The sequence below is a fragment of the Pelophylax lessonae genome (assembly GCF_965119305.1).
Source record: "Pelophylax lessonae genome assembly, chromosome: 6".
Lineage (NCBI taxonomy): Eukaryota > Metazoa > Chordata > Amphibia > Anura > Ranidae > Pelophylax > Pelophylax lessonae.
In genome coordinates this window covers 124,774,343-124,801,451 of record NC_138773.1, presented here as the reverse complement: position 1 = coordinate 124,801,451, position 27,109 = coordinate 124,774,343, and the positions used below count along the sequence as shown (strand labels likewise).

Here is a 27,109-nt window from a genome sequence, read left to right as displayed (position 1 = left end):
GTTGTGACCAGGAAGACTGCCCTGCAGTAGAGCGATCTGAAAGTGAGGCTTGAAGCGCTCATGGAGTGCAGTGTGGGAGGGATGACGTCGGTGGCGGTGAGAAGAACGGTCTATGTGGACAGCTTTACCCCAGATTCCTGCATACTTAGATGTGCCTGATTTGAGTTGATAAATGTTGAACCTTCATTAAATGTAATCATATAGCTACACTTAGAGGCGCCTCTTTACTCTTTTATACACAGTTGTGATGTGATGCTACTTATATATCAAGACATCGCTTGTTTATCAAGTCAACATGTATAGAAAAATGTTGCTTGTCATGCAAAACGCTCTCAGACCAAGTTACTCTCAATCCAAGGTTTTACTGTACTTTCAGTTGACAACAACAATATACACATCATACTCTCTGGCATTTAAAGGGACACCTTTTTCAAAATATTTAGCCAGAGGACCCATCATTGATATGCACAAAAAGAGATCAGTAATACTTTTTATACCCTATCTTCATTGTGCTAGCGTTAAAAGTTGGAAAGACAATTTTGTATAGTCAGCACTCTGTGTTCCAAAGGGTCAGTTTATCAAGGATACCTACCTCTATCGTAGCTGCTGGAGGTTTAAACCACCTGCAGATTATTTATATCTCCCAAGGACGTTAATGGTAAGAACTTGTGTCTGCACAGCAGCTGTGGCCATTATGATGGGTTCCCACTCCACCTTCTTGGATTTCGTAATTATTTTATATTATGGAGAATGCAACACTAGTTGCTGGAACTCACAAAGGTGGGCAGAAACACCCAAAACTACCAGGTGAATAGAGACAGTGTAAGGAAACATGGTCTCATTGTTAGAAGGTGCAAGAAGTCAACCAAATCCTACCTATAGATAAACTATAATTTTTGGGTGGAATGGCTGTTTAGATATTATTTTTTTTAAAAAAGCAAATTTTAAAGTATACAGTGGGTACGAAAATTATTCAGACCCCCTTAAATTTTTCACTCTTTGTTATATTGCAGCCATTTGCTAAAATCATTTAGGTTCATTCTTCTTCCTCATGAATGTACACATAGCACCCCATACTGACAGAAAAACACAGAATTGTTGACATTGTTGCAGATTTATTAAAAAAGAAAAACTGAAATATCACATGGTCAAGTATTCAGACCCTTTGCTCAGTATTTAGTAGAAGCCCCCTTTTGATCTAATACAGCCAGGAGTCTTTTTGGGAAAGATGCAACAAGTCTCTCCAGAGATGCTCAATTGAGTTTAAGTCAGGGCTCTGGCTGGGCCATTCAAGAACAGTCACGGAGTTGTTGTGAAGCCACTCCTTCATTATTTTAGCTGTGTGCTTAGGGTCATTGTCTTGTTAGAAGGTAAACCTTCGGCCCAGTCTGAGGTCCAGATCACTCTGGAGAAGGTTTTTGTCCAGGATATCCCTGTACTTGGCCGCATTCATCTTTCCCTCGATTGCAACCAGTCGTCCTGTCCCTGCAGCTGAAAAACACCCACACAGCATGATGCTGCCACCACCATGCTTCACTGTTGGGACTGTATTGGACAGGTGATGAGCAGTGCCTGGTTTTCTCCACACATACCGCTTAGAATTAAGGCCAAAAAGTTCTGTTTTGGTCTCATCAGACCAGAGAATCTTATTTCTCACCATTTTGGAGTCCTTCAGGTGTTTTTTAGCAAACTCCATGCGGGCTTTCATGTGTCTTACACTGAGGAGAGGCTTCCGTCGGGCCACTCTGCCATAAAGCCCCGACTGGTGGAGGGCTGCAGTGATGGTTGACTTTCTACAACTTTCTCCCATCTCCTGACTGCATCTCTGGAGCTCAGCCACAGTAATCTTTGGGTTCTTCTTTACCTCTCTCACCAAGGCTCCTCTCCCCTGATAGCTCAGTTTGGCCGGACGGCCAGCTCTAGGAAGGGTTCTGGTCGTCCCAAACGTCTTCCATTTGAGGATTATGGAGGCCACTGTGCTCTTAGGAACCTTAAGTGCAGCAGAAATCTTTTTGTAACCTTGGCCAGATCTGTGCCTTGCCACAATTCTGTCTCTGAGCTCTTCAGGCAGTTCTTTTGACCTCATGATTCTCATTTGCTCTGACATGCATTGTGATCTGGAAGGTCTTATATAGACAGGTGTGTGGCTTTCCTAATCAAGTCCAATCAGTATAATCAAACACAGCTGGACTCAAATGAAGGTTTAGAACCATCTCAAGGATGATCAGAAGAAATGGAAAGCACCTGAGTTAAATATATGAATGTCACAGCAAAGGGTCTGAATACTTAGGACCATGTGATATTTCAGTTTTTCTTTTTTAACCGGTTGCCGACCGCCGCACGACTATATACTGCGGCGGTCAGCCCCGGCCAGGCAGAGTGACGTATCGGTACGTCACTCGCCTGTCACTGACTTGCGAGCCTATCGCGGGCGGGTGCGCGCCCGCCGAGGCGCGCGCCCGCCGCGGCTCGTTCACAGGCAAGTCAGTGCGTGTGACCGGCGGACTCGATGTCCGCCAGTCACACTGCGATCGCTCCTGTGAAGGGAGAAAGACAGAGCAGCTTGTGTAAACAAGCTGCCTGTCAGTTCTCCCTGTGTAAAAGTGAAGATCTGACCGTTCTACTATGTAGAACGGTTGATCTTTGCTTTTACACCAATAGGAATGTCCCTACACAGTAGAAAGCACGCCCCTAGGACACACTTAACCCCTCCCTGTCCAATAAAGTTAACCCCTTCCCTGCCAGTGTCATTTTTGCAGATCACTGGTAACCCCAAAAGTGTCAAAAATGTCAGTCAAGGGTCCGATCTGTCCGCCGCAATGTCGCAGTACCGAAAAAAAAATCGCAGATCGCCGCCATTACGCGTTAAAAAAAAAAACACCAAAAATGACAAAAATCTTTCTCTTTGTTAGTAAACGCGATAACTTTTGCGCAAACCAATCAAAATACGCTTTTTGCGATTTTTTTTACCAAACATAGGTAGCATAAAACAAATTGGCCGAAAAATGTTAAAAAATTTTGATTTTTACTTTTTTTTTGGGGGAATTTCATATAAAAAAATGTGAAAAATATTGTTATTTTTGCAAAATTTACGCTCTTTTTTTGTTTATAGCGCGTGATCAAAAAATCGCACAGGTGATCAAATACCACCAAAAGAAAGCTCTGTTTGTGGGAAAAAAAGGACGTCAAATTCGTTTAGGTACAGCGTCGCACGACCGCGCAATTGTCCGTTAAAGTCACGCAGTAAAAAATCACAAAAAAACCCCTGGTCCTTTAGCAGCCAAATCCTCCGGGGCTTAAGTGGTTAATAAATCTGCAACAATGTCAACAATTCTGTGTTTTTCTGTCAGTATAGGGTGCTATGTGTACATTCATGAGGAAGAAGAATGAACCTAAATGATTTTAGCAAATGGCTGCAATATAACAAAGAGTGAAAAATTTAAGGGGGTCTGAATACTTTTCGTACCCACTGTAAGTCTATACAGAGCATAAGGTTAAAGTGGGGCTGAAAGAGGGACGTAAGGGTTTGGCTCCAAAAGAGGGATACATACACACATCAGTAGGTGGCTTCCTGGCTCCTAATGCCTCCTACACACGCATCGATTATTGGCCGGGAATTTTCGGCCAACGTCCGATCGGCCGATTTTCGGCTTGTTAGTATGATGCTTCCGACAACCGACTCTGACTTTTCGGCTAAAAAAAAACTGGTGTGCATGCTATAAAATTTTTGTTGGCCGTCAACACAACAGCCGATTTTCCGTCAGTCAGTACAGATTTCGGCAGACAAAAATCTGATGAGCAAGACTGGGCATGCTCAGAGAAGAAAAAACACACGGAAAGTAAACCATCACATTACATCACTTCTGAAGTAGATTTTTGTTGGCCAAGAAAATTCATGTGCAGTCGAGGCACATTCCAACCAACAAAACACCACTCTGGACAAAAGTCGGACGACCGGTCGGCCGATAATCGTTGTGTGTGTACGAGGCATAAGTAGTAGAAATAAAACCTTTTGGTTTAAGTTCAAATAAAGGAAGGCCATGATGTAATCTATGATGCACTGCAGTGTTATATTGTTTCTGCAGCCTGATGACTCCCTGGCTATAATTGCCTGTGACAGCTGTGTAAAATAAATCAAACCGTTGATTTACTAGAAACTGTCAAGGACAAAGCTTATTCTTCCCACCACTGAAACCATTTACCTTTAAGCAATAAAACAAAATATGTACGTATGCCTTTATTTGTGTTCATAAAACAGAGCTCTCTGTGTCTAAAAACCATGCAGGGCAATGAACTGGTAAACAGGGCTGTTACTAGAATGATCAGGCTGTGGATAGGAGCCAACCTGCAGTTCTCTGCTTGGCACTCTCCTGGGTTTAGTTCAAATATAAAAACAGTCTTTACATTGAAGCTAGCTCCCAGCGGTATGCATCCCACAGGGTTTGGCAGTAATTTGAACACATTTTTTGCTATATGGTTTAGGGAACAGAATAATAAAAGATGCATAATGCCAATAATACTATAAATGATTCTGCATTTATATTTTCTGTCTAGTAGGATTTGTACTGTTTTTATAACCTTGTTACCAATATTTGAAACCTGACTTTTTAGGTTAATAATTCTTGTTTTTTTTTTTCTTTTAGTGTCTTGCTGCGTTTCTGGCAGTAATCTGTTATACAGACCTTTTCTACACTGTGTGGAACATGACACATAATTTTCCAGAACCGCCAGTGCTCCTTATCAGTCCATTAATTGTTGGAGCCACAATGGTAATGCAAAGCACATTCTGAATTATTTTTCTTTATAATTGTTTTGTTTGTAAGGGTTAGGGTTATAACGTAGATTGGAAGTTCTGTAAGGATTGTGCACCCCCTTTTTTTTTGGGAGTAAATACCCCTCCCTCTTTGCTCATTTTTGGAGCATGACCCCATAAACTGAACCTGTGAGGACATAAATATTGTGCTACTATTGCTGAATTATTAGCATCCCAATCCTGGCTTCATTATCTGATGCGCTACTGAGCTGAAAAAAATCTATCACTGAAGACATTTGAAAAGCCCAAACATCATCCTGCACATTTTTCTTTCATGTAGTGACTCACTATGTACGTATGCTTGAACCAAAATGAGAGTCTTGAACCCGAAACTTGAAAGCAACCCTGCACTACAGAAAATAAACTCCAGTAAACATTATGGGCGAGATTAAGGCACAGTTTACGGAGCATTACCATTGAAATTAGTGGAGGCGGCTGATAAGCGGAAATCTCCCCAGAAAGGGACATGCTGCTTAATTTTCAACACAACGCTATTGCACATGTGTATACTGCACTGTGTGGTTCACCTGTAAAATTCATGGCAGGCATTGAAGGGGGGGGGGGGGGGTTAAGAAGCCATCAAAAACACTGTTCAAAAACAGCTTAACCACTAGACCTACGTCGCTGGACTCCTCCCCATTTGGGCGGCACGCGCACGCCGCCGGAGGCTCGCTCCCGCTGTATTCAGTTACAGCGGGAGTCGGGCCAGGGGAGGAGCGGCGGTGATCACCGCCGCTCTTCCCCGATCGTCTGGGATCGAGTGTGGAGAGCCGCCCGCTTTGTTTCAGCATAGCTGAACCTGCGATCTGTCCCTGTGTCACTCAGTCACCTCCCCCCACACACGTCAGTAAGCACCAGGCATACCTCTCCAATAAAAATTATCCCCTTCCCTGCCAGTGTCATTTTTACAGTAACAGTGCATATTTATAGCACTGATTACTGTAGTAATGTCACTGGTACCCCCAAAAGTGTCAAAAATGTCAGTCAAGGGTCCGATCTGTCCGCCGCAATGTCGCAGTCCCGCAAAAAAAAATCGCAGATCGCCGCCAGATCGCCGCCATTACTAGTTAAAAAAATAAAAATGACATAAATTTCCTGTAGTTAGTAGCTGCGATAACCTTTGCGCAAACCAATCAAAATATGCTTATTGCAATTTTTTTTTTTTTTTTTACCAAAAATATGTAGCAGAAAACAAATTGGCAAAAAAGTTAAAAAATTTAGATTTTTACATTTTTTTGGGGAAATTTCATATAAAAAAATGTGAAAAATATTGTTATTTTTTCAAAATTGTCACACTTTTTTTGTATATAGCGCAAAAAGTATTAAATTGGGTACATCGTCGCACGACCGCGCAATTGTCTGTCAAAGTAACGCAGTGCCGAATCGCAAAATATGGCCTGGTCAGGAATGGGGTAAAATCTTCCCGGTCTTAAAGCGGTTAAAAATACGCTCATTGAGAATTTTTTTGTCAAAGACATGTAGCTAAATACATTTTGGCCTAAATATATGACAAAAATGGAATATATTGGATATTTTTTAACTGTCAAAGTAGAAAAATATTGTTATTTTTTCAAAATTATTGCATTTTTTTATTAATATCGCAAAAAATGAAAAGCGCAGAGGTGATCAAATACCACCAAAAGAAAGCTCTGTTTGTGGGAAAAAAAGGACGTAAATTTTGTTTGGGTACGGCGTTGCATGACCACGCAATTGTCAGTTAAAGTCGCACAGTGCCGAATCGCAAAAAGTGGCCTGGACGTAAGACAGCAAAATCCTCTGGTGGTAAAGTGGTTAAACACAGGGTATTGCTAATGTGAACAAGCCCTAAGAACGACACTTTCCAGGATGGTCAATCTCTTGGGTCACCAGCAGTGCTCTGTAGTTCTACTGCTCATTTCCACATTATTACGATATTCTGTATTGCATGGTTGTCAACAGGAGGAACTAATAAGAGCTGCAGTAGATCCACATACCCAAAAGTGATGGTCTCCCGGGCAGATGATTTCATAGCATTGTATCTGTGTTCATATAATTGAAAAACTTTATAAAGCACTACTGATGATAACATGCATTCCTGCATTACCATTCTTATTTTTTTCTTTTTTGCAATAACAGCTTCTTGCTGCATGTCTTATTCAGTATGAGAGGATGAAAGGCGTGCAGTCATCAGCTCTCCTGTTGGTGTTCTGGATCTTGGTTCTAATATGTTCAGTCTTCCAACTTCGAACTAAGATCACAACTGCCATTTCACAGGTAAATTAGAAATTACCGTAGTCATTTTAATTCCGGTAGAAAAACATTTGAGTATTTAGAGGAGGTTTTCATGAATTGAATTAAACAATGGAACAGAAGTTTAAAATAAGCTTTTACTAAACGACCAAAAAGTGGTTAGGGTGGAACTTTACCCATAACAGATTGATAAAAAAACAATGTTCTTTAGCTAAGAACATATATTCCACATTAATAATTATGCTAACAAAAATGGTGTGTGCTATAAATTGCCCCCAGCATTGCTCCTGTTTCTTCTTGCTGGAGGCTCCTTTTTTTCTGAAGCCCAAAGCCCCAGCAGTAAATCATAATGCGAGACTAAACCTATCGATTTACCAGTTTCAAAAAACTGTTTGATTTGATTGTGTCCTCAACCCAACTGTCGATTCATCAAATGACTGGTGTCCTAACTGATCACATGTGCAGCACCATTGTAGTTGCAGTTCAAACAGAATCAGCTACCTTCAATGTAAAAGTATAGGAGGGTTTAATTCCGCTTTAAGGCCGTCAGCAGATCAGCCTCTACAAATTCAGCATTGCATAAAAGAGGAGAGCAACTGAGTATATGCAGAACAGGATGAGACGGAGTATTACTGGATTTGAAACAGTACAGGCACTTATTTTTAATATTTTACATACAGTAGCTATACCTGCAAAAGCGGCCAGTCTGAATTGATCTAGCAGGACTTCATTTTCTGACAAAAGTTCCACTTTAATGGTTTGAAAAAACAGTTACATTCCTTAGTTACATAGTTACATAGTTAGTGAGGTTGAAAAAAGACACCAGTCCATCCAGTTCAACCTATGATGTGTGTGTGTGTTTGCTTTTAACTGTACATTGTATACCCCTGTATGTTGTGGTCTCTAAGGTGCCCATCTAACAGTTTTTTGAAACTATCGATGCTCCCTGCTGATACCACTGCTTGTGGAAGAGAATTCCACATCCTTACTGCTCTTACAGTGAAGAACCCCTTACGCATTTTAAGGTTAAACCGCCTTTCCTCTAGTTTTAGTGAGTGGCCACGTGTCTTATTGTATCTCCTTTCTCTGAATAGTTTGGTCCTTATGCTAGGGTCGCCAGTACAGTATTTGTACATTGATATCATATCCCCCCTCAGTCGTCTCTTCTCCAGAGAGAATAGGTTCAGTGCTTGTAGTCTTTCCTCATAGCTGATGTCCTCCATTCCCCTAATTATTTTTGTTGCCCTTCTCTGGACTCTCTCCAGTTCCAGCACATCCTTCCTGAGGACCGGTGCCCAGAACTGGACAGCATACTCCAGATGTGGCCGGACCAGAGTCTTGTAGAGTGGGAGAATAATCTCTTTATTTCTGGAGTGAATCCCCTTTTTTATACATCCCAGTATTCTGTTGGCTTTACTTGCAGCGGCTTGGCATTGCATGCCACTGCCAAGCCTGTTGTCTACCAGTACCCCCAAGTCTTTTTCCATCCTAGACTCACCCAGAGGTTCCCCCCACTAGTGAGTAGCTTGCTTTCTGGTTTTTGGCCCCCAAGTGCATTACTTTACATTTTTCCACATTAAACCTCATCTGCCATGTAAAATAATGAGCGCAGACCAGCACCTACTCTTTCCTTCATACAGCCAAGGTATGGCAATCTCATTATTTTTCATATCAGTACTGACTTTTGATGTTAGATGATGTTTATTATGTGTAATAGGTGTGAAAATGATGTCATCATAGGTGGGTGTCATCTAAATGCACTGTTTTCTATTGGTGGTATGTCTCTATATATCCTCTGCTCACGAACTGCACTGTATCACATGCCTGATGAAGGGGTCCTGTGCGGCTCCGAAACGTTGCACTATATTTTTCTGATGTGATCTTATCTTGAATAAAGTTTTTTTGGACTGCTTTTGCAAGATCCTTGGTGTGCTGGCGAATATGTATTTACTTGTAACTAATCCAGTTGCCAACTGGTGATCGCTTCAGCACCCAGTACACACGAGCCTACAAACCAGGAAGGTGTGCAATAGGAATATGAACTATATAATATATGATATCGTAACTGATCACTTGATTAGGAACATAGTTAAATAGATAGTCTGGTTGGAAAAAAAAAAAAAAAACACAAAGTCCATCTAGTTCAACTAATAAAAATGGAAAAACAAAACCATTTTTTTTTATCATCCTATATCCACAATCCCATACCCACAGTTGATCCAGGCAAAAACTACCAGCAAAGCATGATCCAATTTGCTACAGCAGGAAAAAAATGTTCTTTCTGATCCCCCAAGAGGCAATCGGATGATCCCTGGATCAACTTTACCTATAAATGTTAGTATCCAGTTATGTTATGTACATTTAGGAAATAATCTAGGCCTTTTTTGAAGCAATCTACTGAGCTGGATAGAACCAGCTCTTGAGGGAGTATATTCCACATTTTCACAGCTCTTACTGTGAAGAAGCCTTTCTGTATTTGGAGATTAAATCTCCTTTCCTCCAGACATAAAGAGTCGACAGTTCCAGATAAAAAAGAAGCAGCTTCCTTGGCTGTAAAGGATAGGAGAGTTTAATTCCATTTTAAGGCTGTGAGCAGATGGTCCTCTACAAATTCAGCAGTGCCTAAAAATAGAGAGCAACTGAGCATGTGCAGAGCAGGGTGAAACAGTGCATTACTGGATTGTAAATAGTATAGGCACTTATTTTAATGAATAGGACCTGGATCTTTTTCTTAGGAAAACCATCTACGGTTTATCAGTTTCCTGCAATTTTGTTGGGTGTGTTCCTTCCTACTTTCTCTGGCAATTAACTTTTGTTATTAGGGAAGAACCTGGATCAGGGCCCAATTCACTGACTTCCTTGCAAAGAATGTTCTTGGTTAATAATCAGTTCTGTGGATGGTGACCCCCCCCCCCCCCCCCCTTTGCACAGCATCTTGTAGTTTTGGTAGAACCAACTTCAAGTTTAGGCTGAGGAATACTTTAAAAGACAGGTAGTTCTGCCATCTGTCTGTATTGTATCAACATCCTGCATTTCCATAGCAGCAGCTTGGATTGTCAAGCAACCTGAGATTCCCCTTGACTTCCATACTACGCTCATTAACTCGTGGTGAGCGCTCACACTTATCTGTGAAACAGGTGCTTTCTGTAGATATAAAATGTAATGGAATCACATTATCTGCAATTTTCCGCACAGTAACATGCCTAACACTTTAAAGTTTGAGGTACATTGTACTGTATTTGCAAAGGACACCATGAGAGCGAGTACAACTCTATTAATCAATTCATATTTTAATGTAGGCCAAGGTTTTGGTTCAACAGGTTCTTTTTTGAGCTAGATATAATGTAGTTCTGATTTAAAGATAATAGATGGGGTCACCACTGAAACATTTGTGAAGCATCTTGATGTATCCCAGACTCCTAGTTTATCATATAGATAAAGCCTATATCCTGTGGCTCTGGATGTATAGTTGGATCCTGGGCCATAAATTAATTGTTTTCATGGGTTCTCTTAAATGAAAAATAAGCCCCTTGTTTTAAGGTTGAAAGGGGTGACCTGTACATACCTTATGTGTTTGAAAGGTTCCGCTGTGCTATATGGTCATTTTCGAAGTGCTTATGATTCTGAGCCCACCTTGCTATAAACTGACAGGTTATTATTTTTTAATGTAACCCATTCTAACTGTATGTCCTCTATTCTGATTTGTGCAGGCAGCAGAGATTGACAGAATGCGTTATGCGCTTTTCATGTCATATTTCGTGCTGGTGCTGATCCAGTGCATTCTTGCATTCTTCAATGATCAGCCTCCTTTCTTCTCCACCGTGAAGAGTGAGTTGGTATGTGACATGTATATGTACTTCTCAGTTTTCTTTGCTTCATAGTCTATAGAATTTTTTAGACAATTTGTTCAAAAGAAAAATAGCTGACAGGATGACCAAGCAACACTGTCGTGCCAGAAAAGTAAAAAACCCTATGTGCTTACTTGTTTTGGGTTAGTATGAAAAGAAGAGGGTCAGTTTGATGGCCATACAACCCACCTTTGCATAATGAGATGTCAGCAATAGTGTTTGCATGAAGAAACGTTTCATATAATGGTTATTCATCACAAAATGCATTTGAAGTTACAGGCGTCCAGGGGATAATAGGTATAAAATCTATGTCTAGGTATACAGTCAGGTCCATAAATATTAGGACATCAACACAACTCTAATCTTTTTGGCTCTATACACCACCACAATGGATTTGAAATGAAACAAACAAGATGTGCTTTAACTGCAGACTTTCAGCTTTAATTTGAGGGTATTTACATCCAAATCAGGTGAAAGGTGTAGGAATTACAACGGTTTGTATATGTGCCTCCCACTTTTTAAGGGCCCAAAAGTAATGGGACAATTGGCTGCTCAGCTGTTCCATGGCCAGGTGTGTTTTATTCCCTCATTATCCCATTTACAAGGAGCAGATAAAAGGTCCAGAGTTCATTTCAAGTGTGCTATTTGCATTTGGAATCTGTTGCTGTCAACTCTCACTATCAGTGAAGCAAGCCATCATTAGACTGAAAAAAAAACCCATCAGAGAGATAGCAAAAACATTAGGTGTGGCCAAATCAACTGTTTGGAACATCCTTAAAAAGAAAGAATGCACCGCTGAGCTCAGCAACACCAAAAGACCCGGAAGACTACGGAAAACAACTGTGGTGGATGACCGAAGAATTCTTTCCCTGGTGAAGAAAACGCCCTTCACAACAGTTGGCCAGATCAAGATCACTCTCCAGGAGGTAGGTGTATGTGTGTCAGATCAAGAACACTCTCCAGGAGGTAGGTGTATGTGTGTCAAAGTCAACAATCAAGAGAAGACTTCACCAGAGTGAATACAGAGGGTTCACCACAAGATGTAAACCATTGGTGAGCCTCAAAAACAGGAAGGCCAGATTGGAGTTTGCCAAACAACATCTAAAAGAGCCTTTACAGTTCTGGAACAACATCCTATGGACAGATGAGACCAAGATCAACTTGTACCAGAGTGATGGGAAGAGAAGAGTACGGAGAAGGAAAGGAACTGCTCATGATCCAAAGCATACCACCTCATCAGTGAAGCATGGTGGTGGTAGTGTCATGGAGTGGGCATGTATGGCTGCCAATGGAACTGGTTCTAGAAACATAGAAACATAGAATGTGTCGGCAGATAAGAACCATTTGGCCCATCTAGTCTGCCCAATATATCTGAATCCAATGAATAGTCCCTGGCCCTATCTTATATGAAGGATAGCCTTATGCCTATCCCATGCGTGCTTAAACTCCTTCACTGTATTTGCAGCTACCACTTCTGCAGGAAGGTTATTCTATGCATCCACTATTCTCTCAGTAAAGTAATACTTCCTCATATTACTTTTAAACCTTTGCCCCTCTAGTTTAAAACGGTGTCCTCTTGTGGTAGTTTCTCTTCTTTTAAATATGCTCTCCTCCTTTACCGAGTTGATTCCCTTTATGTATATTCTCTTGTATTTATTGATGATGTGACTGCTGACAAAAGCAGAAGGAGGAATTCTGAAGTGTTTCGGGAAATATTATCTGCACATATTCAGCCAAATGCTTCAGAACTCATTGAACAGCGCTTCACAGTGCAGATGGACAATGACCCAAAGCATACTGAGAAAGCAACCAAAGAGAAAAGGGAAAGAATTGGAATGTTATGCAATGGCCAAGTCAATCGCCTGACCTGAATCCGATTGAGCATGCATTTCACTTGCTGAAGACAAAACTGAAGGGAAAATGCCCCAAGAACAAGCAGGAACTGAAGACGGTTGCAGTAGAGGCCTGGCAGACCCTGGATGAAACCCAGCGTCTGGTGATGTCTATGCATTCCAGACTTCAGACTGTAATTGACTGCAAAGGATTTGCAACCAAGTATTAAAAAGTGAAAGTTTGATTTATGATTGTTAATCTGTCCCATTACTTTTGGCCCCTTAAAAAGTGGGAGGCACATATACAAACTGTTGTATTTCCTACACCGTTCACCTGATTTGGATGTAAATACCCTCAAATTAAAGCTGAAAGTCTGCAGTTACAGCACATCTTGTTTGTTTCATTTAAAATTCATTGTGGTGGAGTGTAGAGCCAAAAAGATTAGAATTGTGTTGATGTCCCAATATTTATGGACTTGACTGTATTTATTATTTAATGCTATTCAGTCCTAAAGTGATCCTGTACTCTACCCTCCCAGAGCAAAGTAACCTGTTCACTCGATAGGTCACCCCCTCCACGAATGTGTCTGCTGACAGCGGTTCTCTCTTTTGCATTAGTTGTCATCTTGCAATAACCTTTTTTTTGGGGGCAATGTGAGCTGTAAGGTAATCTGTACTTCTTATTTATACATCTAATCGCACAGCTTGTATAGTTTCCATTGACTTAAGCTGGCCATACATGTATTAAATATTGGCTAGTTCTTGCTAAACTGGCTGACATTCTTTCCCTGTACGGCTGTTTTTTAACCCCCTCCCTCAACAAAATTCTAATTTCTCTGTCGCTCATTGACAGACACAGTCCTCTTGATTAATATCAAATCGGGTTATACTGCCCTCTACAGGAGTAGGACACTAGGCAGAAGGAAAACGTTCTGGCCACACCTTAGGGGCAGTCCCAGAGGGTATATCCTCTCTCTCTCTCTGCTACAGGATGTCAGTTTTTTTCTGTCTAGTTAGGAGTAAGGACCTAAGTTCCTTGCTGGGATCTTTGGTCCTGGCAAGATTTTTTTATAAAAACTTTTTTTTTAGGCAGCTTTTTTCTCCAGTTTTTCCTGTGAGATCTTCAAGTACACCTCCCGCAGGCCGCACAGGCCGATGACTACCTTCCGCAGGCCGCTGCCATCTTTCCACAGGTCGCCGCCATTCTCCCGCAGGTCGCGCGGGGCCGCCATCTTGGCGTAGCCTCATGTCTCCAGCATGGGGGCGGCCATTTTGGAGATGACCAAACACCTCGAGGAGTAGCATGGGAGGCGCCGGAAGGCGTGTAAAGGGGCGGAGCCGCCTCCTTTACCCGGGAAAACGATCCAAAAGACTTCCTGTCTGTAAGAGACAGCGCTGAGAGCAGGTTGATAGAAACTTCTGTGCATCAGGTGGTGAGCCTTGGGGTCTCTCTCTCTCTCTCTCTCTCTCTGGGGTCCAAGCAGGTAACACTGAGGGGCGCTGTTGCGCTGGGGGACTACAAGAAAAAAAAAAAAAAAAAGTTTTTTTCTTTGCAATTATTTTTTGTTTGCTGGCAAAGTGTCTTGAATAATCATGGACCCTGCCACACATATATCCCCACCTGATCCCCTCGAGGTGGCCGCAGGACTCTCCAGTACCCCACTTGTGATTGATGCATTATCAGCAGTTTTGGAGTCTTTGGTATCCCGGGTGGAGGTGGCCTGTCAGGGACAGGGGTCAAGGAAGCGACCCCAGCCTACCCCTATTTCATCTGACACTTCAGATACGGATTCTGAGCTGGTCACTGCAGCTGCAGGTCCCTCTTCTGGGGCTGCTGTCTCGGGTACGGTCTCCTCAGACAGTGAGGAGGACGTTTCTGCCTCCGCCATAGCGCAAGAAGAAGCGTTGGTGGACGCACTAGTCATGTCTGTCCGGGAAACCTTAAGTCTTGAGGTTACACCGGCAGAGGTAGCTGACACTGAAATTCCCTTTGGTACCAGCAAGCCTACAAAAATGGCGAAGGTTTTTCCCTTGCCCAAATGTTTTGGTAATCTAATTAAAGAGGAATGGGATCGTCCGAAACGAACCCCTGCTATTTCCAAACGCATTGCTAGGCGCTATCCGTTTGAGGAATCCCTCCTTAAAAGATGGACGGTACCACCAGTGGTGGACCCACCGATTCCCAGACTAAATAAAGCCACTGTTATCCCCTTGGAGGACGCTCCGTCCTTTAGGGATCCGGTGGATCGAAAAGTGGAAGCGGAATCCCGCTCCATTTTTTCCCTGATAGGGTCAACATTTAGGCCAGTGGTTGCCATTAGTTTAGTTTCACAAACATTGACAGAATGGACCAAATTGTTACGCCGTTACATAAAGGGGAGAAGCATCCCCCCGGCAGTATCAGATTTGCTGGAGCAGATTATACAAGGGCTACAGTTCATCTGTGACGCCGCCCTGGACGCCACTCTCTTGCTAGGGCGTGCATCTGTTTCAGCAGTGGTCCTCAGACGCGTGTTGTGGTTAAAGTGCTGGTCGGCGGATCAAGGTTCCAAAAAAGCTTTGGCTAATCTTCCTTTTCAAGGGGATCGCCTGTTTGGGGCCACCTTGGATGACATTATAAAGGATCTCACTGGGGGCAAGAGCACTTTTTTGCCACAGACTGCTAAAGGTAAAGGACCTCGTAACAGGCGAGGACCTTCCTTTTCCGCTCATAAGAAGTTTGTTCGTTCCGCTGGGGCGGGCGATAAGGGGAAGCCCTCCAAAGCTCCTTCAGGGGGTTTCAGAGGGCGCTGGTCGGGTAAACAAAAGTCCGACTCAGCCAAACCTGAAGATAAGACCAATACAGCCTGAAGGTGCGCCCCCACCCATCTCTGGGGTGGGGGGACGTCTTCACCGGTTTCCGGATCCATGGCTTTCCAGAATCCCGGACAAAGGGGTTCGCGAGGTCATACGGTCGGGATACAAGATCGAGTTTCGATCACTTCTACCGGTGCGATTCTTCTCTTCCAACATTCGACTATCCCCGGATCGCTTAAAAGCTTTGCGGGGGGCAGTAATGGATTTGATGCAACAGGGAGCGGCAGTTCCCGCTCCTTGAGCAGAACGTTTTCTTCACTTTTTCCAAAGATCATTCCTAGTTCCCACCAGGAGATTGAAGTATCTGGTCCTGGGACTGATGCTGGCCTTCTTAGAGGCAGTACCTTATGCCCAGTCTTATACCCGAATTCCCCAAAAGGAGATTCTTTTCAGATGGAATCGGAATCCCGATTCTCTGGACAATCGGATCCGGTTGAGCGAGCGGACCAGGGAGTCTCTGGTCTGGTAGCTTCGGTCTCTGATGTTCAGACAGGGGAAGTCATTTCTTCCGATAGAATCCAGGTTACCGATAAATGTATTGGAACTGAGAACGATCAGACTTTGTCTGATTTACTGGACCGAGTAGCTTCAGGGCAACCCGTTTGGATTCAGTCGGACAAGGCCACGGCCGTGGCTTATGTCAATCACCAAGGGGGCACCAAGAGTGCCCTGGCGGCCATAGAAGTGGCCAGCATTCTTCATTGGGCGGAACGATTTGTTCCGGCTCTCTCCGCGGTATTCACTCCGGAGGTGGAAGATCGGCAGACAGATTATGTCAGCCGTCAGATTCTGGATCAAGGGGTATGGCCTCTTCATCCAGAGGTATTTCACCAGCTGTGCCTTCATTGGAGCACCCCGGAGGGGGATCTGTTTGCAGCTCGGCTCAACAGGAAGGTGCGGAGGTTTGTAGCCCGCTCCCGAGATCCTCGAGCGGACGCAGCAGACGCGCTGGTCGCCCCGTGGGGACAGTATCAGCTACTGTATGCCTTCCCTCCTCTCAAGTTACTGCCGAAACTTCTTCGCAGGATAGAGGTGAAGGGAATTCCAGTTATCCTGGTAGCTCTGGACTGGCCTCGTCGACGCGGGTACGCCGGCTTGGTCAGGCTGGTCACGGACGCTCCTTGGAGACTTTCTCTCAGGGAGGATCTGCGGTCTTAGGGACCGATCTTCCATCCTGCTTTACAATTGCTGGCTTTAACGGCCTGGCTATTGAGACTCAGGTGCTGAAGGACAAGGGATTATCAACTTCAGTTATTCCTACTTTAATTAAAGCAAGGAAAGCGACTTCCAGAAAAGTCTATCATCGCACATGGAGGTCTTATATTGCGTGGTGTGAATCCTTTGGATTTCCTCCACGTGCCTATTCGGTGACCCGAATCTTGGCTTTTCTGCAACAGGGGGTTGAGCAGAAGCTGGCCTTGAGTACTGTCAAGGGTCAGGTTTCAGCGTTAGCAATCTTCTTTCAGAAACCTTTGGCTACCCATTCCTTGGTGCGGAATTTCATCCAGGGGGTGCGGCACTTGGCTCCGCCAGTGCGTGCGCCCTTACCGCCCTGGAATCTTAATTTGGTGTTGTCGGTTCTTCAGAAACCTCCCTTTGAAGATATCAGGGAGATTCCCTTGCTTACGTTATCCCAGAAGGTGGCCTTCTTGGTGGCCATCACTTCTGCACGCAGGGTGTCAGAACTGGCCGCATTATCTTGTTGTTCCCCATATCTGGTGGTTCATAGGGATAAGGTGGTTCTTCGTCCGAATCCATCCTTCCTTCCTAAAGTCGTTTCAGAGTTTCATCTGAATGAGGACATTGTATTGCCTTCCCTGTGTCCTAAGCCCAGTCATCCTCGGGAATTTGCGTTACATTCCTTGGATGTGGTTCGGGCAATCAGGGTATACTTGAAAACTACGGACTCGTTTCGTAAGACGGATTCACTTTTTGTGATCACGGATGGCCCCAAAAAGGGGTTGCCTGCATCTGCTGCGACTATCTCCAAATGGATCAGGCAGACGGTGGTACAGGCTTATTCTATTAAGGGTCGGAATCCTCCGTTCCCTGTTAAGGCGCACTCCACTCGGGCGCTTAGTGCTTCCTGGGCCTTCCGCCATCAGGCGTCAGTGGTCCAGGTTTGCAAGGCGGCTACCTGGTCGTCGGTTCATACCTTTACAAATTTTATAAAGTTGATGTGATGGCATCGGCGGATGCCTCTTTTGGCCGCAAGGTTCTGCAGGCCGCAATTTGAGGAGACCGTTGGTCTACCTCGAGGGTTTTTTCTGTTGGATTTTCAGTTGAGTCTCATCCTTTGGTTTGATGAGCCTTTAAGACTTCTAGTCGGCACCGGTTGGGCCTTCTGGATTTAAATTTTGATTTCTGTTATCCCACCCCTCATTTGTGGCACTGCTTTGGGACGTCCCGATTTGATATTAATCAAGAGGACTGCGTCTGTCAATGAGCGACAGAGAAAAATTGATTTTTGTAAAATCTTACCGTAAAATCCTTTTCTCTTAAGCTCAATTGCAGACGCAGTACCCGCCCCTCTACTTTTGAGTTGGGTTGGGTTAAATTCTCTGACACTGCTTTGTGACATAACTGACATCCTGTAGCAGAGAGAGAGAGGATATACCCTCTGGGACTGCCCCTAAGGTGTGGCCAGAACGTTTTCCTTCTGCCTAGTGTCCTACTCCTGTAGAGGGCAGTATAACCCGATTTGATATTAATCAAGAGGACTGCGTCTGTCAATGAGCTTAAGAGAAAAGGATTTTACTGTAAGATTTTACAAAAATCCATTTATTTATTGATTTTTGTGGAGCTGCATGGAAAATTCTAAGCTGAACAGCACTTGCATCCAGTCAGATGCAGAACTGTTTGGGTATTCTGACAGCCATCACAATACTATAGCTGGCACTGCATATTTGGCCATTCACACTGTTTAGTGACTCTGTCCTGAGATCTACAGGGGCTGGCATTGCTGGCCTCCTTCAGAAAACATTTGTTGTGTGGCTGTGTGTTTGTGCATCACATGGGACAGGCAATGCTACAGCCGAGTCTCCAGAAAAGTTCCAGTATTCCTTACATCTATACTTGTTTTAGGTATGTGACTCAGAAAGCATTGCATTGCATTGACATGCAAGCCAGGCAGTTGTCTCAATTTCGCTGCAATCAGCCCTCTCTCTCTCCCTCCGTGAAACCTCAAAGGTTAATAGTTTCAGATCTCAAACCTTACAGTACAATCACTCAATTGACCAGTAACACAATCTTACAATTATTAACATTAACATACATATAATAAAAAAAAAACTCCACTGTATTAAACCTGTTACAGTTAAAACATATAGCACCACACATCGACAGATCTCTAAATCGGTTCAATAATCCTAAAAGCCTAAAAATGACATGGCTCTTTACCCATGTGATTGGCTGTGTCCAATCACAGCCAGTCACATGTAAATGAGGAAGTGCCGTTTTTCGGCGCTCCTCGCCTCACACTTGTCAGAGTGTGTGGCGAGGAGAGCCGATCAGCGGCTCCTGCTCGAAGGGGAGTAGAAGACAAGTAATCAGGGCACTGATGATCAGTGCCCTGATTACAATACAGTAAAATAAATGCACATCAATGACCGCAAACATGGCACATCAGTGACCCCAATCAGTGCCAAACAGTGACCCAATCAGTGCCCATTAGTAATGCCAGTCAATGCCCACCAGTGCTGCCCATCAGTGTCCACCTATCAGTGCTCATGAGTGCTGCATATCAGTGCCACCTATCAGTACCCATCAGTGCATCATATTATTGCCACCCAATCAGTGCCCTTCAGTGCCACCTCATCAGTGCCCATAAGTGCCACCTCATCAGTGCAGCTCATTAGTGCCCATCAATGTCGCCTCATCAGCGCACATCAGTGAAGGAGAAAAACTACCTTTTTACAAAATTTACTGACAGAAACTAAGAAAAACTTTTTTGTTTTCAAAATTTTCTGTCTATTTTCTTTTTTTTTAGTAAAAAATAAAAAACCCAGCTGTGATTAAAAACCACCAGAAGTAAGCTTTATTTAAGTAAAAAAAATGATAAAATATTCACTTGGGTACAGCATTGCATGGCCGCACAAGTGTCATTCAAAGTGTGACAGTGCTGAAAGCTATAAAATTGGCCTGGGCAGGAAGGGGGTGAAAGTGCCCTGTATTGAAGTGGTTAATCAGAGTATAGCATCAAGTGAATTAAACTTCTGGGATATTGATCTGGTCAGTTAGGTAGCAGAGGGGGTTCTAAATCAACTTCAGCCGCTTTGGTTAATGAATTTAACAACAGGGACACTAGATGGGGAACAATGAGACAACCCCCAAAATAGGAATGGTTTTAAAGGTGGAGGCCACTGAAATTTTTTTTTTCCGGACTCATTTTTTCTGACTGTTTATCACTGGTTTTGCGTTTGGCAAGGGTCAGTGTTACTATTGGTAGCATGAGGCGATACCTGGACCCTATAAAGGTTGCACAGGCAGTCCAACTCCTCCAGGATGGCACATCAATAGTGTCATTGCCAGAAGGTTTGCTGTGTCAAGAGCATGCAGGAGATTCCAGGAGAAAGGCAGTTACTCTAGGAGAGCTAGACGAGGCCCTAGAAGGTCCTTAACCCATAAGCAGGACTGGTTTCTGCTCCTTTGTGCAAGCAGTAAGCCAGAGCCCTACAAAATGACCTACAGCAAGCCACTGGTATGAATGTCTCTGACCAAACAATCAGAAACAGACTTCATGAGGGTGGCCTGAGGGCCCGATGTCCTCTAGGTGCCCTGTGCTTTTCACAGATGAGAGCAGGTTCACCCTGAGCACATGTGACAGACAAGAATGGGGATGGAGAAGCCGTAAAGAACGTTATGCTGCCTGTAACATTGTTTAGCACAACCAAGTTGGTGGTGGGACAGTGATGGTCTGGGGAGGCATATCCATGGAGGGACGCACAGACCTCTACAGGCTAGACAATGGCACCCTGGCTGCCAGTATCTTTATGAAATCCTTGGACCCATCGTCAAACCCGATTAAGGAATTGATACCATTGAATGGCCCCCACGCTCGCCTGACTCAAATCCAGTAGAACACCTCTGGGACTTCATGTTTCAGTCCATCCGGAGCCGCCAGGTTGCACCTCAGTCTGTTTAGAACCTCAGTGATGCCCTGGTCCAGATCTAGGAGGAAATACCTCAAGACACCATCTGTCGTCTCTTTAGGAGCATGCTCCGACATTGTTAGGCATGCATACAAGCATGTTGGGGCCATCCAAACTACTGAGTACCATTTTGAGTTGCTGCAATGAAATTTCAGCAAAATGGATGAGCCTGCTGGATAATTTTTTCACTTTGATTTTTGGGGGTGTCTTTGAGTTCAGCCCTCTGTAGATTGAAAATTTTCATTTTCATAAACCTATGTGGCATCCTTTCGTTCCTATTACATTACCCAGTCCATATCAGTATAGATATCCCGCTTGATATAGCTTGACGAATTACCCTTACAGGGTTTTTAGCTTTTCCATCCAAAGAAAATACACTTTCAGCCTCAAGGCTTATACATGCAGCACTCCTGGCTTACACATACCGCAGTGCTTCTCAGGCCTTCCACTTTAGGCCCTGGTCTGTCTCCTGCAGACCATTTCCTTGCCAGCACTGGTAATAAAGATACCAGCCCCTCACTGCTCTGACTCTCAGGCATGGGTCTTTAGCTTTCCCAGTGCACACATGCACTCTCTGGCTTCTCCCTTGCATGCCTAGACTCCTCGGGAGGGTGGAGCCCAGAACCATGGTCAGGTGTCTACAAAAAAAGACCAGCACACACCTTAACAATTAGTGTGTTGGCAGTTCTAAAAATCTGGACCCAGGATTGGAGATTTCATCCCACCCGGTTCTCTAAGAAATCACTAGGCTCCAGGTCTCAAAGTGGATTTTTCTAAACAATTTTTCCTACCAATTAAGCAAACCCCCTGGAGCCCCTCAACCTGCCTGGTTGAGAATTCTGGGTTAACATCACCCTGGTAGGCATTGCTCTGCCACATACCCCCCCCCCTCTTGTTTAGACCGAGGAGGGCGCAGAACACACAAGCCTAAATTCTTAAATTTTGCACCTCCTGTGTTTTTTCTTTATTTGCTGATTTTGTTTCCCCACGAAAGTGGAGTTAACCTTTAATTTTTAACCTGTGCCATCTGGTGTTTCCACCAACATCAGCTCATTTGGCACGGCATCATCAATTACCACATCATTAGGCCCTTTGTGGATCACGGACACGACCTCTTCTGTGCGGCTCGCCCTTACCTGGTGCTTCTACCTCGGGAGGAATATCATTTGCAGTAGCGAGTGCACCCTTGCATATAAGTTGCTCATACCTTCTATTGTCAGCATTGACAGACTGCATTAACCCAATATTACAACCCAATATTACCATGAGTATTTTCAAACATTTCAGTTTTAGCATTCAACATGATGTTATCACCAGGTTCAAGTACCTTCTTATCCATCAGAGCAGCACCATTGTTGTCCCGTGCAACCTCTGGCTCCAACACACAGTTTTCCTGGGGGTTTCTATCGACACCTTTGCGGCCAAGTCACAGTTGCTAAGGGAGAGAGCACATTTTATTTATTTACTTTTTATTTAGAGGTTTGCAGCAGATAAGAAAAATATAACATATATTCCAGTTCACTGCAAAGGTACCTCTTTGATTCTGAGAGTGGTTGCAGAGAAGGAACCTATGCCCAGAAAACCTCATAGCATAGTAAGCACAAATGTACAGAAGTCAAACATACCGAAGCCTACCTGGATCCGTGCACATCCAACAAATTTTTCTGTATGTACAGTATATTATAGAAAAAGGGTAGTACAGAAAAGAGAGAAAGCAAGAAAAAAAAGGGGGGGGGGAGGGGTGAGATAGGGAAAGAGCACATATTTAACCATATTCATTAAGACTTTATTATCTCCAGCGAGGTACTCTAGCCCATTAGCAACTGAACCATCAACTTTAGCCAACACAATAGTAGTAGTTTCACGCATCCCATTTTTACATTTAATTTTAACACTTGCCTCCCCACTGGACAGGGCAGTGCAGCGAGGCAATCCTTTTCCACACTGACAGTGGATCTCCCATTTGGGGTTACTTCCACTTCAATGTGTGTAGTCAAATAATCAGTCTTTTCCATGACTTTATTAGCAACACTCCTACCCATCAGTGTAACAGGTGTTGTCATGTTCACTTGAGTACGTTGTCCAACCCTCGCCGCTATTTTACTGGCCAACTCTCTCTGGTGGCCACAGGATGGGACTCCAGCAGGCATCTCTGGAGGTTTAGCACCTCCTGCAGGCACAACAAGAAATTCCTCTCTGTTGCTAGGGGTGACTGCAAACTTTTTGGAGCAGATATATGGGCTTGCAGACAAGGGAGAAGACACTAGTGCTGACGTTAGGCCACTGTCCGATACTGGGTCGGTAGTGGCACCCATTGTCGTATGAATTTATGATTCATTTTATTTTGGCTTTTACTTTCACATCCAATAAATACTACACTATGGAGATTTCATGTGGCTCCTGGTGAGCTTTATTTACCACAACTACATCTGGATGGTGCGAGTTGCTGAAGAGCCTTCCCACAACAGATATCGGATCTACACGAAGTGCGTGTTTGCTGCTGTAACGGCAGCCATCTTTTCCCGTGAGTGTCCATTTCACAGGAGTGCAGGGGATGATTCTGGAGCACTGTACTGGATCACTTCTTCACTTTTCAAGTCACCACCAATTTTTTGTGCACATCTGTGAACTTAACTTTGAACTTTGACTAATAAGTTTATATTGCTGGTCATATCGTGGGACTGTGCATGTAAATCTATATTTTTCACTATATTGGTTTTTTATTGTTGATTTTCATTCAAAATTGTATATATATATATATATATATATATATATATATATATATATATATATATATATATATATATATTATATAAAGTTGTGCTCATAAGTTTACATACCCTGGCAGAATTTATGATTTATTGGCCATTTTTCCAAGAATATGAATGATAACACAAAAATTTTTTTTTTGATTTTGGCCTGATAACATGCACACAAGTTGACATAAATTGGTTTGAATGGCTATTAAAGGTAACCATCCTCTTCTGTGATCTGTTTGCTTGTAATTAGCATGTGTATATAAAAGGTCAATGAGTTTCTGGACTCCTGACAGACCCTTGCATCTTTCATCCAGTGCTCCACTGACGTTTCTGGATTCTGAGTCATGGGGAAAGCAAAAGAATTGTCAAAGCATCTGCGGAAAAAGGTAGTTGAACCGTGAAAAATAGGAAAAGGATTTAAAAAGATATCCAAGGAATTGAGAATGCCAATCAGCAGGGTTCAAAATCGCATCAATAAGTGGAAAATGAGGGGTTCTGTTGAAACCAAACCACGGTCAGGTAGACCAACTAAAATTTCAGCCACAACTGCCAGGAAAATTGTTCGGGATGCAAAGAAAAACTGACAAATAACTTCAGGTGAATACAGGGCTCTCTGAAAACATGTGGTGTGGCTGTTTCAAGATGCACAATAAGGAGGCACTTGAAGAAAGATGGGCTCCATGGTCGAGTCGCCAGAAGAAAGCCATTACTACGCAAATGCCACAAAGTATCCCGCTTACAATACGCCAAACAGCACAAAGACAAGCCTCAAACCTTCTGGCACAAAGTCATTTGGAATGATGAGACCTCAACCACAACCATAAACCCTACATTTGGAGAGGAGTCAACAAGGCATATGATGAAAGGTACACCATTCCTACTGTGAAACACGGAGGTGGATCGCTGATATTTTGGGGATGTGTGAGCTACAAAGGCGCAGGACATTTGGTCAGAATTGATGGCAAGATGAATGCAGTATGTTATCAAAAAATACTGGAGGAAAATTTGCATTCATCAGCCCGGAAGCTGTGCATGGGCCGTACTTGGACATTCCAACTTGACAATGATTCTAAACACAAGGTCAAGTCGACCTGTCATTGGCTACAGCAGAATAAAGTGAAGGTTCTGGAGTGGCCAACTCAGTCTCCTGACCTCAATATCATTGAGCCACTCTTGGGAGATCTCAAACGTGCAGTTCTTGCAAGACAGCCCAAGAATTTACAGGAACTGGAGGCTTTTTGCCAGGAAGAATGGGCAGCTTTACCATCTGAGAAGATAAAGAGCCTCATCCACAAATACCACAAAAGACTTCAAGCTGTCATTGATGTTAAAGTGGTCATTACACAGTATTAAGAACTGGGGTATGGAAGCTTTTGATCAGGGCCATTTGGGTAGTTTCTGTTGTCATTATGATTTAAAAAGAGTAAACACAGTTGATTGATAATAAATGGCTTCAGTCAAACACTAACCATGAGTGAGTGCCGGTTCACATTTATGCGATGCGGGAACGCTGCGAATATACAGCGCGTTCCTGCATCCCATGCGCAGCACAGGCAGTTCTCACTGCCATATGCGATATGCTGGAGGTGTCAATTAAAAGTTAACGAGAATCAAATAAAGAGATTATTCTCCCGCTCTACAAGACTCTGGTCCGGCCACATCTGGAGTATGCTGTCCAGTTCTGGGCACCGGTCCTCAGGAAGGATGTGCTGGAACTGGAGAAAGTCCAGAGAAGGGCAACAAAAATGGTTAGGGGAATGGAGGACATCAGCTATGAGGATAGGCTACAAGCACTGAATCTATTCTCTCTGGAGAAGAGACGATTGAGGGGGGATATGATATCAATGTACAAATACTGTACTGGCGACCCTAGCATAAGGACCAAACTATTCAGAGAAAGGAGATACAATAAGACACGTGGCCACTCACTAAAACTAGAGGAAAGGCGGTTTAACCTTAAAGTGCGTAAGGGGTTCTTCACTGTTAGAGCGGTAAGGATGTGGAATTCTCTTCCACAAGCAGTCGTATCAGCAGGGAGCATTGATAGTTTCAAAAAACTAGTAGATGGGCACCTTAGAGACCACAACATACAGGGGTATACGATGTACAGTTAAAAGCAAACACACACACACATCATAGGTTGAACTGGATGGACTGATGTCTTTTTTCAACCTCACTAACTATGTAACTATGTAACGACACCCCCAGATCAGATCGCATATCGCAGTGCCATCTGAGAGTTCGTAAAGAATTGGATTGCACTAGTGTGAACCACCATGCGATCTGATTCTGCTGCGGACCAAAAAAAGGGTACTGTGCGCGTTCAGTGCGATTGCGGTGCGAATTCCGCCATACAAGCTGTATGGCTGAATTTGCACTGCACAGACACCGCATGTAATTTTAGGAGCAGTGCGCTCCAAGTTACATGCGATCTCTGTGATTGCATAAATGTGAACTGACACTGAAAGAAAAGTTTTTGTGTTATCATTCATATTCTTGAGAAAAATGGCCAAGAAATCATAAATTCTGCCAGGGTATGTAAACTTATGAGCACGATTGTACATTCTTTTCACTTAAGCACTTTTTTGGACTTTATTTTTAATGTGTTGTCTATTTATAACACAGTACAGTAAAACCTTGGATTGCGAGCATAATTCGTTCCGGAAGCATGCTTGTAATCCAAAGCACTCTTATATCAAAGCAAATTTCCCCATAAGAAATAATGGAAACTCAGATGATTCGTTCCACAACCATTTATTCATAAGTCCTTCAGTTTATAGTCCATATAAAAAGATTATAGCATTGCGATAGGTTATATAACCATAAAATGTCCATCCATAAATAGCCCCTTCCACAAGGGGATTAGAAGCAAAATCCAGTAGGAGCTACAGAGTATCAAAGAGAAGAGAGGCGCCTCTAAGTGTAGCAATATGGTTCCATTTAATGAAGGTTCAACATTTAGCAACTCACATGGTTGATGAATAAAACAGGCACATCTAAGTATGCAGGCATCCGGGGTAAAGCTGTCCACATGGACTATCTTCTGCACCGCCGGCTGCCAGTCTGTAATCCTGACCGGGAAGACCACTGCAGTAAAGGGATCTAAAAGCGAGGGGCAGCATGGAAAGGATGACGTAGATGGCGGTGCAGAGGATGGTCTATGTGGACAGCTTTAGCCTGGATGCCTGCATACTTAGATGTGCCTGTTCCAATCATCAACCATGTGAGTTGCTAAATGTTGTACCTTCATTAAATGTAACCATATTGCTACACTTAGAGGCGCCTCTCTTCTCTTTTATACTCAGCTGTGACTTGAAGCTACTTGTATATCAAGACATCGCTTGTAAACCAAGTCAAAATTTATTTGAAAATTTTGCTTGTCTTGCAAAGCGCTCTTAAACCAAGTTACTCTCAAACCAAGGTTTTACTGTATTCACATTTCACTGTTGTTCATTCACCTTTGGTGCTACACACTTTTTCTTAAGAAAACGGCTTTTGCTCAGCAACTTTATATCCAGCCATATTCCACAACCTGGGACAAGAAAAAATGCTGTTCCCCAGTTGTCCACATTTCTGACATCATACATTCTCCCAGCTGCACTTTGCTGGCTTTCCAAAGCAT

General features: G+C 43.4%; 1 protein-coding gene across 1 annotated transcript in view; it reads left to right on the top strand.

Moving 5' to 3' along the window:
• Window positions 1-27,109, top strand: part of LOC309557354 (multidrug resistance-associated protein 1-like) — a 330,716-nt gene that overhangs the window by 49,723 nt on the left and 253,884 nt on the right. The window contains exons 4-6 of the mRNA XM_082260034.1: window positions 4,644-4,769; window positions 6,929-7,066; window positions 10,753-10,878. Coding sequence (XP_082116160.1) covers window positions 4,644-4,769; window positions 6,929-7,066; window positions 10,753-10,878 — 390 coding nt within the window. The remainder of the gene's footprint in view (window positions 1-4,643; window positions 4,770-6,928; window positions 7,067-10,752; window positions 10,879-27,109) is intronic.